The 15,378-nt window shown below is 37.9% G+C and overlaps 1 protein-coding gene across 17 annotated transcripts in view; it reads left to right on the forward strand.

Moving 5' to 3' along the window:
* ABLIM2 (actin binding LIM protein family member 2) overlaps positions 1-15,378 on the forward strand; it is a 131,325-nt gene that overhangs the window by 76,936 nt on the left and 39,011 nt on the right. For 15 of the 17 annotated variants that reach the window (XM_032108637.1, XM_032108641.1, XM_032108640.1 and 12 more), the window contains 4 exons: positions 3,878-3,965; positions 6,656-6,714; positions 9,627-9,704; positions 14,369-14,515. In XM_032108637.1, coding sequence (XP_031964528.1) covers positions 3,878-3,965; positions 6,656-6,714; positions 9,627-9,704; positions 14,369-14,515 — 372 coding nt within the window. The remainder of the gene's footprint in view (positions 1-3,877; positions 3,966-6,655; positions 6,715-9,626; positions 9,705-14,368; positions 14,516-15,378) is intronic. The other 2 variants (XM_032108644.1, XM_032108649.1) reach the window with 1 other exon arrangement.

Genomic DNA, 15,378 nt, shown 5'->3' on the forward strand with positions numbered 1-15,378 from the left:
CTAGAAACAGCAGGAGAAGCTAGACAAGCAATGTCATTGTGATAGAGTTGCAATTATTGTACATATCATCTTTTATATATTCTACCACTTCATCATTTATTGCAGCTATAGCCAGAAAACGAGCAGAGTTTTTTGCTGAGCTGTCTGCAATAATGTAATACATTTTTCCTGAGTGATGACAGCTAATTTAAAACTCCAACTTAACTAGTTAAGGGTATTCCTTTTGGTATGATTTACTCTAGTTTTGCTAGCTTTGCATGTTTTCAAGGCCTGGTGATCATACTGCTCTGAAGGCTTTCCAGTAACACCCCTTACTGTCTTCAAATTGTGCTTTGAATGATGCAGTTCACATTAGTCACATCAGGTTTATTACTCTTTTACCTAGTTCAAGCCCTCAAGTTATGAGAAATGAGAAAAGGTGGTTGTATGCACTTTGTTAGAGAGCTTTCTGGTCCTGTTTTGAGTGAAGCATGGGTTTGTCTATTGGTGTGCTGTGGGACAGCAACACTGTGATGGTCCCTGTGCTCAGGGCAAGGATTGCAGGAGGTCCTTGGCTCCCCTGGTAAAACATTCCTCATGTTAATTAGCCCAGAAGGCTCTTCCTTCTCTGCAGAGGAGACTTTTCATTCGAAAGGGAAAGAAGTAGCTCATAATGCTTTGTCTCAGAGTGTTGAGGACTCTTTTGACTCAACTTTAAATTACACACTGAGAGTGTGACTTGGTGGTTATGGAAAGCTGGTGCATAGTCACTTGAAGAGAAATTAAATTGTTGCTAATGTTGTGTGTTACTAAGGACATGCTTTGCTATTCGGGTTTGAGGTAATCTCTGCTGAAAATTAGTCTTCAAGTTGATCTTTACAGTAATACTATCTTCACATCTGGATTCCTGGGCACAAAGACTGGTGCAGTCTTGAAGCAAATGTAGGACATTGAGGAGGTTTTTTACAATCTACCGCTTGAACCATAAGAGATCTCTCAGAAATTAATGTCGCTTCTTCTGTGCTGTGTGTGTATTGGTATTTTATTAAACACTGAGACAACAATCTGTCAAACTAAGCTTTCAAACTGTGCAAAGAAGTAACCATATGGTTAGGAATTTGTTAGCTGCATTGAACTACCTCACATCAATATAAGCAAGAAGAGAAAAAATGGTGAGACCTTTATTACAACTAAGCCAAAACCATACAATATTTGCTTCCCTAAGCTTATAAAATATCTGGGTTCTGCTGGAACCAATTATTCATCGGTGCGACCAAGAAATCAGTGAGACCCTGAAATTGAAGGGACAGGAGAAAGGGGCAGTGATGAAAGCTTCCTTGGCATTCACCCAAGGGACTCCATGATTGAGACTCAGGTCCGGGGTTTGAATATAATTTATGATATCTGATCAGGGTAACTGCATATACATATCAATAAATAGTGTTAGTTAATTCCTGCATCAGCTGCCTAGCCTCAGATTCAGATGGCACCTCTCATTTAGAAACATGGTGTGGTCTGTTTTAACTACTTCCAAGTGATGAAGAGTCTGCTATGTCTTGTCTTCTGTGCTTTGATTAGAAGAACAAAAAAAAAATTGAAAAGGGGCGACAAAAGCTACTGTCAGCACTTAGACTTATATGAAAATGTTTGAGTTTGTCCCATTTTAATTCAGAGATAATTATGCAAAATCCATTGGAGTTCTCCTGGTGTGATCATCAGCAAAAGGATCACTACACTTTTCTCCCCTAATTTTTCTGTTACAGTTGTGTCTAATTATAAAAGAGGTCTCTCTGTGCCATTCTATACCTGGCTGATATTACTGACTATGCAAAGTGAAGTAAAATTACATATTTGCTTGTACTGTTAAATTTGGGGAAATAGACTTTATTATGTGATGCATGGAGGTTATCTGAGAATTTGTCCTGGCAGTTTATTTTAGCAAAGAAGTCATTGCATTCCCTTAGGGAATGTTAGCCTGGGAATTGTATCAGTTGTGCTAAATCAGTTGAGTTATTGAGGCTATGCATTGCATTAGCAACACTTGTGCAGTACAAACCTTCCAAGGGAAATGGTACTTCTTTTCAGTTTGATATGCCAAACGTAAGTTTATCTGTTGATAATTAAATACCCTCTGTGCTTAAACACCTGCACTAAGGCAGGCAATTTTAAACCTGAAGTTTGAGCTCAATACTGATACTTTGTGGTCTGGAACTTTAAAGGTGTCATCACAGATAGTAGTGACCATCTTCTAAAGTTGCAAAAATCGCTCTGAAATCTGCACAAATGACACCATAAAAAGAGTAAACTGAAGCATAGCTGCTTGCAAAATGGCAGTTGTGATGTGATATGTTGCTCTTCTTTATTGCCAATCTGAAATGCTGCAGCAGGTTTTCAGGAGTGAATCAAGTTAACACTGATGGAGTAAAACCAGAGATTCTTTAACTTGGATTTACTGCATTCGTATGATTGTTATTGTGGATGGCAAAATAGCCCCCATACACAGATGACATTCTTTAATATAAATACGTCTGAAAGCTTTGAAATTTAGGAAATGAGAAAGAGTTAGAAAAGTCACCCTTGTAGTACCAGGGATAAATTTCTAGATGGATAGCAGGGGAATTTACAGTGCAGTGTTGTGAGAACCTATTGATGTGCTGAAGGCAGTGGGGCAATGCTTGATAGTAGCTTCTTAAAGGCACACACAGTCCTAGTAGCACTTTCAATATTTTTCAGATAAGCAGGTTATGAGACATTCTACATGGACTGAAGTTTGCATATTTTTAACTTCAGGGGAATTTCTGCTGAAGTCAGGCTTAGCTTAAGTTAAACCTAGTTTACTTTAGCTCTAAGCTGTAGAGTTACTCGGTCTCCTGGCTTTTGTTCCCAGTGGAAATGGCATTGACCTCAAGTCATTTAAACCGTGGGCAATTCTGTCTAGCATGGAAGAGTGTGGGGTCAAAAAGAAAAAAGGAGATGCCAAGATTTGGCTTTCAGTTCTGTAAGGAATTTGAAGGGTGAGGAGTGCTGGGAGCATGTGCAAGCACTGTCTTTAGGATGCCAGACTCTGTTCTGTGAGTGCCATCTGAAAGATGGGGTGGAAATGCAGCTTGGAGGGACTGGCCCATGTTTTTCACTCAGCAGAGCACAACTCCCTGCTATTTTTGTCACTGGCTCAAGCCAATATTGCAGGTAATTGGGAATTTAAATATATGAAAATTGTTAAGTTACTAAGTAGTTCTGAGCAAATTGAGGGCTCAGTTCTGTTCTCATTGCAGTCAATGAAAATGGTGGTATTAAATTATGTGGATTCATCTCTGAACAGATGGCAAAACTCTTGGCCTGTCTGTGTCATTGCACAGTACCCAAAGCTGCCTGCTCTGAACTTACATTCCTATAGGCAGGCTACACACGTTCCTCATGGAAGCTCTTTAGTACAAGTTACCTGCAAGACACTTTCAAAGCAGCTACAAACATTCCTTGCACAGCATGGTTCTTGCTGAGCATTAAGATTATGTATTCAGTTGAAGCATGATGAACATATGGTTGAGTTGCAGTCCGTGCTCAAGTTTATGACCTCCCAAATTCCTTGTGCAGGTAAGTCCTAAGCTGCCCTGCACTTGGTTTACAGGGAAAATGTGTTCTTTGCGTAAATTTGTTTCTATCCTGTAAATTCAGAGACTTAACTATTGCACATCAACTTTGTTTTGTTTTGTGTAGGCAGGACCATAATTACATTTTAAATCATGAATTGTCTAGAATGAGAAGTTGACACTGTGGTTATAGGAGAGTGTTGAACTAATTGCCACTAACTAATTAAATTAATCATGTTCAAGAGAATGAAAAAAAAACTGCTCAACTGATTAATATGCTTAATCATCTGTACCTTCTTTCCAAACAGGCAGGAGAAAAGCATTATCACCCAACCTGCGCACGATGTGTCAGGTGCAATCAGATGTTTGCAGAAGGAGAAGAAATGTATCTTCAAGGTAAATCAAACAAACAAAAAATAAAACAGTTCCACTTGGCTCTCTTGCCCACACCTGCTTGCCCACGCCACAGGCTTGCACAGGAGAAATTCAGTGTTACAGAAGGACTTGTGCAATACAGTATGCAGTGGGAAAAAATGTCATTTAACATAGATATGCGCTGAAATCCTTCATATGTAGCAACTTTTAGCTCTACTAAACTGATCTAAGAAAACTGCCTGTGCAGTTAAATACAGGGGCAAACACCAGAGAAAATGAAGGCTTTTGCATATGTGTTTTACTGGCAGTATCTTTTCAAACGAAAATGGAAAAGAGAAACTTGGTAGGATGTGGGAGCTGCAAGGCTGGTGTATTATCCTAAAATCACGTGCATGCCCAGATCTGTGTTTACAACTTTGCAATTGTCCATGGTTTTCTAGAAGTGTACTTTGAAATTTTTCCTTAAGCTGGAAAAGTTAGACTCTATTTAAAACACAACAGTGGTCTCAGTAAGATCTAATTATGGTTTAGTACTTTATTTAAAATGACTATTTTATTGTCACTTTGGTTTGCAACAAGAACTAGCTCATTAAAAGACATAGTGGTACTTGTCTGGGCTCATGAATTCGCCCTCAGGAGCCAGAAAATGCTGTTATTCTTCCAATTGAGAAGGATCTTAGCAGTACTAAAATCCCATGTGAAATCAATGCTTTGAACAAAGTATATCAGACTACAAAAATGTTTCTAGATTTCAAACCCTCTGAAACTCATTTACAAATCAATCTTCTCTTTCAGTTCCATTTGTTGTAAGGGTATCTATTTGTTCTGGTTATTAGTTCAAATAATAGCAAGGTATGCTCAGGTTCTGTTAATTTGGATCCATCTTACTGTATTTTCTGACGCATGGAATGTTCATACCAGCTTACTGGCATGCCCTTTTTATCTTCACATGGAGAGCAGTTTCCATTAGAAGCTGGTGTTATTGCCATGAAAGATCTGTGATTTGGACTGCCTAACCTGTTAGATAATAAAAAATGTCAGAGCCCAGGGTTTTATAATGTGTTCTTTATCCTCTTAATAAACTACGGTAAAGTTCCTTTGGGTGTAGCATGTTCCTTAGCAGAAATTTTCAGTGGTCATCCAACAGACAAGTTTTGGGAAAGGACTTCTTTTCTTCAGTGTGAAAAAGTTTCCCAGCCAGTGATGCTTGGCTATAGACAGGAGTAGTTAAAAAAAAAAAAAAAAAAAAAAAAAAAAAAAAAAAAAAAAAAAGTGATCTAAATACTTCTTAAATCAACTGGGATAATTTACAGCAATTAATGAGACAAGTGGGGCAAGCTCAAACCCACTTGTGAGTAGAAGATAACTTAGCATTAAATTTAAAGGTGCTATAAAAATGATTCTTAGTTGTTCAGTAACAAAAAAATCAGTAACTTAGTAAACATAATTTATCTGGTCTGTACTTATAGGTACTCTTTTACTGCAAGAGTCTGGGTTCATCTGGGTTATTTTTGTGAAATAAATTCTAATGATCTCCATCTGTCTTCTGGGAAATAGGCTTTCTGTTTCTATCTTGTTTCCAAAATCCACTAGTTAGAAAACTATCAAACCACTGTGAAAACAAAGCATTTCCAATTATTCTTCTTGGTGCTCTCCACCCAGTATAAACATTAAATAGTTATTACACAAAGGTTCTCAACTTCCCATTTAGTCAGGCAGAAGCTGCAGTGCACTCATATTATTTAACTGTGGGGAGCTTTAATTTGTGGCTTGTCTGAGTTCAGACTGGAATACATGTAAAGGTTACTATTAAAACTTAAAAATAATTATTTTATTTTATATCACTATACACATTCCACTTCCACTGAATGCTATTTCAAACTTCATGTTCAACTTATTTTAAATACTATTTCCTTTGTGACTAGCACAAAACTATTCGAGTTTCTATCTCACACTCATTGTTTACTTACATATCTTCAAGATCCTTGTTTCAATACCTGTATGCAATAGAGAATTGGTTCATTCTGTATCTCCTGCTTCTTCCAGGATGGATATTCCCCTGAATTTATGCAGTTCCTTGGTATTTGACTTACAAGAGACAAACATATAGGAAGTGCAAGATCAGAACAGTGAATAAGTCATAGACAGACTGGATTTTCAGCTACGGTTACATGGCACAGTATTATTCCATCCCACCACAGTGTGCTACTGTGTATGACTCGAGCCAGACTATTACAAGAATATGTATTATAAGAGTGCAGGAAATTCTAACTTTATATAAAGAAAAAAATTACCATAAGAGTGAAACAGGTTGCTCAGAGATGCTGTAGGTTCTCCATCCTTGGAGATAGGCAGAGCCCAGCCAGACATCGCCCTGCCTGCTGTTATGGGACCTGCCCTGAGCAGGAGGCTGGACTGGAGGAGCTCCAGAGATCCCATAGCACACTTCTTAGGACTGAGATTTTTATGTTGATCTCCCATATTGAAGCACATGGATCTTTCTGAAATCTTTTAAATGTTTGTGATCAGGGTTACTGGTATTCAGAGGTTGTCAGGTTGAACTTTGAAAATATCCATGCACTAGCAGGGGAAGTAGTCAATAAGCTGTCGTTTAAAACCTTATAGGAAAATTTAATAAGATTCTTATTTTGAACTTTTTAAGGTTCTTATCATGGAAATGAACTAAGCAGAACTTTAAATTTACTTTACAGGAACATCCATTTGGCATCCAGTTTGTAGACAGGCTGCAAAGGCTGAAGAAAAAAGCAAGGTAAAAAGACTGTGTTTTTATGCAGTGTTATTTGATTGACATATTATTCTTGATCCTTTTTTTTTTTTTTTTGCAGCAGGCATGGAGGGAAGGGTTTGGAAATTTTTCACCACTGTAATTTTAAATTTTAAATGATGGGAATCTGGTTGGATAATGAAGTGTAATCATGTAATATAAATATTCTGCTTTTAATCAGTGATTAAAGCTATAACTTCAGGAGAATGCTGACCTAAGAGTTATATATATAAACTGAATAAGGAAAAATGTGAAAATATGAATAAGAAAAAAGAAGTTAATTTTTAACTTCTGTCTGATTATGATGTGATCAGTTCATGACCTCTTTTCACGTGGCTCTGGACTTAAAAGATCAGAGGACTTTCACTTAGTTTTTACAAAAAAAAATCTCCTTGGAGTTTCTTTTTTATTATTTGTTTATAAAATGTTGGCAAGCCAGCCACAATTTAATTTCATCTATGGCTTTAAGTATCTCCTTAAGTTGGATGATTTGTGCACCTCTCTGTGTGCAAGGGGAAAAGGGGAGAATCTGGCAACCTGAATAATTACAAGATGAGCAGATGAATAAGCTGTCCCTAGGACATGATCCTTCTGAAGTGGTGGGAATGAGTTACAACTATCTCACTTAATGTAGAGGCCTAGTGTGGGTTTTTCACTTCTGATGTTCTCTGGTGCTCCAAGTGGTACCCTGGGTATCCTTGTTCAAAAAAGCTCTGCTTTGGTTCAAGGCTTGGAGAACGGCACATGGGACAAGCTAGAACAGCAGGCAGCAGCCGTAGAAAGATTGTTAAATCTGGTGTGTTAGAAAGTCCAACTTTGACTAAATTACAGTTTGAAAAAAAAATTGTTTGGGCTTTACCCTAAAGTATCTTGGCTGTAGATTTTGTACCCATGTGTTTGGGAAGTGATTGCTCTAGTTTTCTTTATGACAAGCTCTGAATATCGTATAATTTTCCAAAGCCCTGAAGTTTTTCTTTTTCTTAGATTTTTTCCTATTTTCTTATCTTTATGCTCATAATTGAAAAAATAAAACCAGAAGGAAGGATGCCTTTTCAAAGAGAGTAATAATGAACTTTTCAACATAACTTGTAAAGTTTGGAATGGGATCTACTGCTTGAGAAATTGGCTGTTCGACCTTGCAATTTGTTGTTTTTAAGTAATCTTCCTATATATAGATATATGAGCAGCATGTAATTAAAGTAGGTGACAAAGGCAAAAGGAGAAAGTGGCAGCATGCTCCAAAACTTTGGAGATGGAGTGGAAGGGAGAAAGAAGTTGTGAAAGAGAGTGACAGCATAAAGAAAGATGATGGGAGAGTGAGATTTTAAGCAGAAGGGAGAAAGCTGGAAAAGACAGGAGGAATCAAAGCAGCAAGAGAAAGTAAGGTTTATAAAAAGGCATACAGGGAAAAGAGGTAGGTGGAAGACAGAGAAAAATGTGTAGTACAGAGAATGAACGTACAGAGGCAATAGAGTCAGCAAAGGTGTGAGGTTTTATTGAAAAAGCTGGGAGATGATGTGCAGCAGGCATGGATGGGGATGCTAAAAGAGGTAATGGATCATGAAGAGAATAAAGAACATGTGTGAGATGTAGGATGTCTCATATCCAATTCTTTAGCCACCAGTATCCTCCAAGTCCTTCTACCTTCACCACCCAGTTTGTGGAGGTCGTATTAGAGAGTGCCCTGACCCTGGCCTTGTTTAATTTCATGAGGTTTGCATGGCCCCACTTCCCAAGCCTATCAGGATCCCTCTGGATGGCATCCCTTCCCTCCAGCATGTTGTCCCCACCACATGGCTGGGTGTCATCTGTAGGTTTGCCAAGGATGCACTCAATCCCACTGTGTCATGGATGAAGATACTAAGCATTACTGGTCCCAGTATGGACCCTTGAAGGACACCCGTCGTTTCTGGTTTCCACGTGGGCAGTTCAAAGAGGTTACTGGAAATGTGCAAGGCTCATGCTGGGAACTCCAGGAACCTGCTGATGCCAGTGAAATGCCCTGACTGTGCTCTTCCAAGGGCTGTCAGGAAAGGACTGACCCCTTGTCTGCCCTTGGAAAGACCCAGAGCTTGGAGGGCACCTCTGCAGGTTGTCTTGTCCAACCCCTCTGCTCAAGCAGTGCTGCCTAGAGCCAGATGCCCATGGCCATGGGCACAGGACACAGAAATAACCTCTGAAGCTTTTTCTGGGAATCCTGAGCTTAATCCAAAACTGCCGTTTGACCTTAACTGGGTTCAAAATGTTGGAATAGTGCAGTTTTCTAACGTTATTTTTCTCTTCTGCCTTGGGCATCCTGTAGGGACATCATGAAAGAGAAATATGGTTTTTACATGACATCAGTGCAATGGTGACACTTTCATGTCATTTACACAAGTTCTGGAAAACTGAAAAGTGCTTTATCTGTGCAGATAAGGTGTTTAATTAGATTGTCTGTGTTAAATGATCATCCCTCATGTCCCTTTCTGTGTCGTGTTCACTGTGAGTGAATGGCGTGGCAGCGTGACAAGTTCCAGACTTGTAGAATGGTTTGATGGCATAACCTTGGAGTAAAAATGTTGCCACTGTATCATCTTGTAACTTGACCTGTCTCTGATAGTGCCCAAAGGCTGTTCTGGCACCCCAGAAGTGCTCTGGGTCATTTTGTTCTGAAGAACATGGAAAAGAAAGCCATGTGTAAAACTATTTTTGCATTTTTAAAAGGTTAAATTGATTGTCTGAAAGTGTTCTTTTATTTTTAACTCCATGCCTGTATGTTTTGAGCTCTCTATAATATGTCATTTTTGAGTGGTAAAGATTGAATTAAATTAAATGTCTTGTATGCTTGTTTTGAAATAACAGTTATATTATCTTTGAGTCTCCTGTATTTCCTATCTATTTCGCTTCTCCTGCTACAGGAAACAAGGATTTCTTCTGAGAGTATTATTTCTGTACCTGCTTCAAGTACATCAGGTTCCCCAAGCCGTGTGATCTATGTGAGTATTTCACAGTGAAATTTGTTCTGTGGGCTGGGGAGAACCTTCTGCTTCCTCCTACAATTTAGCACATTATATGGAAAGTTAGTGTCTCCAAACCACTGTGGTTGGTGATTCCTCTAAAATGAAATTACTTTCTCGAGTTTAAGATGTTTGAATACTGCATTTGCCATAACAGAATTCTGGCATTTTCCTCTTATTTTTTGTGGAGTATTTATAGCACTTACACTACAACTAGAGCTGGCTTATACCAAAGCATGCAGAATACCACAGTGCTTTCTGAAAAGTTAAAGTAAACAGTACAGCCCACAGGTAGATTACAAGCTTAGATTTGAACTTAACTTGTCTAAATTGAGCTCCTGAGCCTGCATCTGATTGCTTATGGAAACACTCATGAGTGTGATTGCAGGACTCTGGCCTTGCCAAATGCCAGTCCCTTGCTCAGAGGACCTTTGATGTGTTTATGGTTTAAGGAGTGCTCTGGAAAGCTCATAGAGAGAATTTGAAATAACAAGTATGCTAAAATTTTATATTTTTTTTTTTTTTTCGAGACAGATCAAAATTGCTGCAGTGTAGTGTTCATGGCCAAATTCTCAAGGCTGCCAGCAATAGGTAAAAAATGCAAGTGTGGTGTGATCCATACAAATATCTCTTGCAGGGCTTCAGCATTTCCTGGGCTTTTCTTTGTCCTGGTCAGGTATCCCTCAGGTAGGCAGGTCATCCTCATCAGTTAGAACCATATAGTGAGAAAATTGTTGGAGATGCAGTTGTCTTCCAGACAATATTATACAAATATTAACCTCTTATCTACTACACTGAGACAAGCAAAAGAGTGCTTTGGATCCACACTTGTCTTTTTTCTTCAAACAGAAGTTATTTTGAATACAATATACTGTTTATCTGAGTAAGACTGAACTTGCAGTGGAACAAGTGCCCCTTCTCTAAATGCTTTTCAGTGACTCTGAGTGCTGGTGAATACCAGTGGTATATTACCAGCAAAGAAATGTCATTGTGAGGACAGTCATTGTGCTGGGAGCCTATTATCATGGCTGGGAGCATATTACCACTTTCTTTGGCCAGATGAGCTTTATTTCTTCAGGCATGCACCATCTCATTGTGTTTTTAAGCATGAGAATTCTGCTAAGAGGTATATGTTTTTAGAGACACTTATCTAACTGCAGGATGGTACTGTTTTTATTGGTGTTTGTGGTAACAACTTTAAATATACTTCATGAGCTGTTAAAAGTCAAGGACAAACCTCCATTCTCCTTTTCTGGGGTTTTTTGGTTTTTGGTGGTTTTTTTTTTTTTTTTTTTTTTTTTTTTTTGGTGTTTTTGTTTGTTTGTTTGTTTTAAAGGCTGTCATTAAATCAGCACATAACTAATGTTTGTCACTGTAATATACAGCTGGAACTGTGAAAGAATAAAGTTGTCTAGCAAGTATGAGTCAGTTAGAAAAAAAGATTCCCCAGAGGAGTGCAAGTTTTTATTCTATCTGTCCCATCTCTCACTGCTTAATTGTCAAAACTTGATTTTGATTGGTTGATTAAATCCTATTTTGGCTTTCACAAACAGGGAAGTAAAAAGAATTAAAAACATGTTACTGACTTCTATATTATCAAAGTGGTCCTTGGCTATCTTTTTTTACATGTGTTTTCTATTACAGGAGTGTTGTGACATACAGACATGCTCAAGATTTGTCTTGTGTGCTTTTGTGGTTGGTTTTGCCAAACCTAAATTCTTGCTGCCACTGAAAGGAAGGTCCCACCCTCATGTGGCCCTGTCCCTCTCTGGCCATGTCTTCCCATCTCATCTTCATTGCTAATACTAGTGTGTACTCAGAGATACGCACTCAAATTTGAGACCAGACTGAGCTAAACAATAGCCCAGGAAAAACCTCTAGACAACCAAAGAGGCAAAAAAAAGCCCCTGCTGTCTACATGACTTCTAATGCTGATGTAGAAGGCAGAACAGGGTGGGATGGTGCATGCAGGGCAGAAACTCTCAGCAGTAGCATGGATTCAGATCATTAAAACCTGTAGTAAAACTGTACCTTACCAGCTGGTGAGCTCTGTGAGGTGTTTAATGGACAAAAGATTTTAGAGAAGACGGTTAAATCTTAGGAACCATGAGTTCATGGTGCTCGCACTTCCAAAGTCATGAAGTCAGAGCAATGCTAACATCATCCTGAACACCACCCCATTGCAGGGCAGGTGTGGTTCTGGGCCATGGTCATGTGGTCAGATAGGGAAAGGTGAAGGAAGCATGTTTTGACTTAAACCTGAATGTGCTTCATACAGATGGTTTATTGAAACCATAACACTTTTTCTTCATCTGCTGATAACAGACTTTGGTGTCTTCTTGCACTGAGAGGGCACAGGCCAGTGCCTTTGGAAGGTAATGGGCATCTTTCATGATCTTTAGAGATGACTTCATTATATCCAGACTGAAATTTGCCCTAGGGCTGACAACCCCTCAGAGTCCCTAATTAAAAATGAGTTGCTTTCTAAATTATGACATTAAATAAGGTTTAAATAAAAATCTTGTTTTATACTTTGCTAAATTTTATTAAGAGAGAATTAGGTGCTTCAACCTAATATATCCAACTGGAAGGCTTACATTAGTTTACCAAGCTGTGTTATATGTGCTCTCATGCAAGGAATAGACATCACACTGTATTTTTATACAAATTGTATTTACAATTATATGATTGCAAAATTACATATTCCAGATGAAATAGGTACTCTATACTTAGAGCATAGTTTTACCAGAATCCAAAATACCAAATTACTGAATAAATGGCTTAAAGCCTCTCAGCTGTAATTTGAGCCTTTCCGAGCAGATTTGAACTCCATTCACATAATTGAATGTAGGTGAAACCAATAAAATAAAAAAACACCTTTGTAGACTGAATGTTTGGAGAATTGAATGTTTCAAAGGCAACTGTATCCCTAAGGTTTTTCTTCATCCAAATTTGCCCACATTTTTATATCTAAACTGAAAGGAATTACACAACTAGGTAAGTTTTACTTCTGACAGTTGTGAAATCCAATGGGAAGTTGTACATCTGCATGGAGAGGTAGTGGCCAAAATGACTGTAATTCACATTTAAATATTCCCACTTCTGAACTACTTTGGATTCACTAGAATAATTCTCAAAAGCCTGGATACCTTAAGTGAGATCACAGCCTCTTTGGCCTTCCTTGTAGGTGTAATGCTGCCCAAAGTATTTCTGGAACAGATGGGATAGACAGATTCCTTACTTTTGCATTACCTGTCTCTGCATCAGAGCTCTCCACTGGCTTCTCAGTAGGGAGGGACTTATTTTCATGAAGGGGCTGTTTCATTGCTCTTTAGCTTCTTAAAGGAGCTGCAAAGAAAGTGAGATCTGTAGATTGCTGAAGAATCACATACTTCATTAAAACACATTTTTTCATTAGTTTTGAGGATGGAAATATGTAATGGTTATGGCAGCTTGGTTCTACTTTCTTAGTCAAGAGTAATCTTCCTTCTTTTCATGTAATTTATGTTTGCACAAATTCATGCATTGTTTTAGAAAAAGGGATAACTGAAAGTTGTCAGACTAACTTCTTCCTGGATTATTAACCTGATAGAAAACTTCCCTGGAAAATCTACTGAACTTTTCTTAGCTCATACTAAGAAAAAGTAGAATTGCTGCACACATTAATCCTGGATATTTTTGTATTTTTGCATGTGGAAAGCATTATTACAGTTTTATAGCTGATCATACTGAGATTTTCAGAGCACAGCAAGATTCACTCATCATTTTGTTGCCAACGAAGAGCTTATCATTCTGCAAAACTTGAAGTGGGAATGAGACAATTATGCTGCCCATTTCTCCACTCTCAATGTGGCCAACTTGTCATCGTATCTACAGCATAGTATGTGCTGGATACAGTTTTGGTGCAATTATCCTAAGGATAATCTGTGAAAATGTAGCAACTTGATGATAAGTTACACTTTTGGAATATGCGTAATAAGAGGAGAACAGGGAACAGCACAGCCCTTCCCCTCTGTTGGTTGTGTAAGTCTCATGAGAGGATTTGAACTTTGCTTGAGTGGCATCTGTGATCTTCCACCGTGGTGCAAATCCATCATCTGCTGGTTTGTGACCCGTAATTAAGGGCTGTTTAGACATAGTCAGGAAAGGAGGTGAAGCTGTGGGACACGACTGAAAGGGAAAGATGAAGGAGCTGACTAATGCTTTTCAGCATCTGGAGAGTTTATGTTGGAAGTACATATATGATTATTCACTACTGCTTACAGCAGGGGAATTCTGCACTCTGAAACCACTTCAAAATTGAGTGTGTTTTGCCTGAAAAGACTACAATATCTGTCCCCTATAAACAAAAGTTCTGTTTGTGCAGCCAGAAGTAAGTGGGATATAACCAGGGAATTGGAATGATGCCATGCTACTCCTGTTAGCCAAATGCCAGTGACAAGGTAGAGAGCAACAGTATATAAAAGAAAACAGCAGTAATATTTAGCATTGTGTAGTAAATACAAGAGATTTAAATGTTCACAAACACAAAAAGTGGTTTGTTATGATTATGACTTTTCTATCTACATTTATCTATCCTTGTCTGGTTGCATCCTGCTCATATTCTTTCTTATTCTCACTGCTTTCTTTCCTCCTTTTCTTAGGCAAAGCTTGGAGATGAAATTCTTGACTACAGGGACTTGGCTGCTCTTCCTAAAAATAAAGCCATCTATAACATTGACCGCCCAGATATGATCTCCTATTCTCCATATATCAGTTACTCTTCAGATGACAGGCATAGTTACGGGGAGGTACTGAAACATGGGTATTTTTTTACTATGAGTTTCAGGTTTTATTTGCGTCATTGAACATGTTGCCGAAAACTCTTAAACATGTGCATAACTTTTTTGTAAAAAATATAACTTTTATAGCTTCACTTAATTGAGTCACGTCATCCATTCATTCACAACACTTCCAAAAAAAAAAAACAAAACAAAACAAAAAACTAAACCAAAAAACAACCAAACCCAAGATGTTCATTTCATTTTTTAGTTTGTGGAAATTAAAATATTGCTTTCTGTGATCATTTTTTAAAGAGATGACATATAATTAAAATGTTTTTCCATGGGAGTAGTTCTGCATGTGGTAGGAAACAGGAGCCATTGCTAATTATAAAGCAAATTGAGAAGCAAAGACAAATGTCTTTCATGATTTTTTTTTAACAAAGTGTACCATGTTATTTTGGTAACACAACAATGGTATCACTCTCCTGTGTACAGATTTTGCTCAACTGTCCCTTATTAACTTCATCCTCACGTCATGCATGCACTTCAGCCTTTTCATATGCAGAGCTAATATGATACAGTTTGTGCTAATGAAATCTAATTTAATAAACTACTAACATACTAATGACTAATACTAATTCTGGGCTTTGTGAAACATACTTGTATATAACTCCTGTCATGCAAGTTAGCTTTTCTTCTCTGAACATGCTTACCTTTCATTTGACTTTCTGATTTCTTTTTTAATTTTAGCTACATTTTTACAAATCAAACCTCTTCAATATACTAGGTATGAGTAAGATATTTACAGAATGTGGAAGTCTGCTTTGTTCTCTCTAAGTGATAACATGACTAGGGATATTATAAATATCTTGGCTATTAACTATAGCATT

This window comes from Corvus moneduloides, chromosome 5 (assembly GCF_009650955.1).
Source record: "Corvus moneduloides isolate bCorMon1 chromosome 5, bCorMon1.pri, whole genome shotgun sequence".
NCBI lineage: Eukaryota > Metazoa > Chordata > Aves > Passeriformes > Corvidae > Corvus > Corvus moneduloides.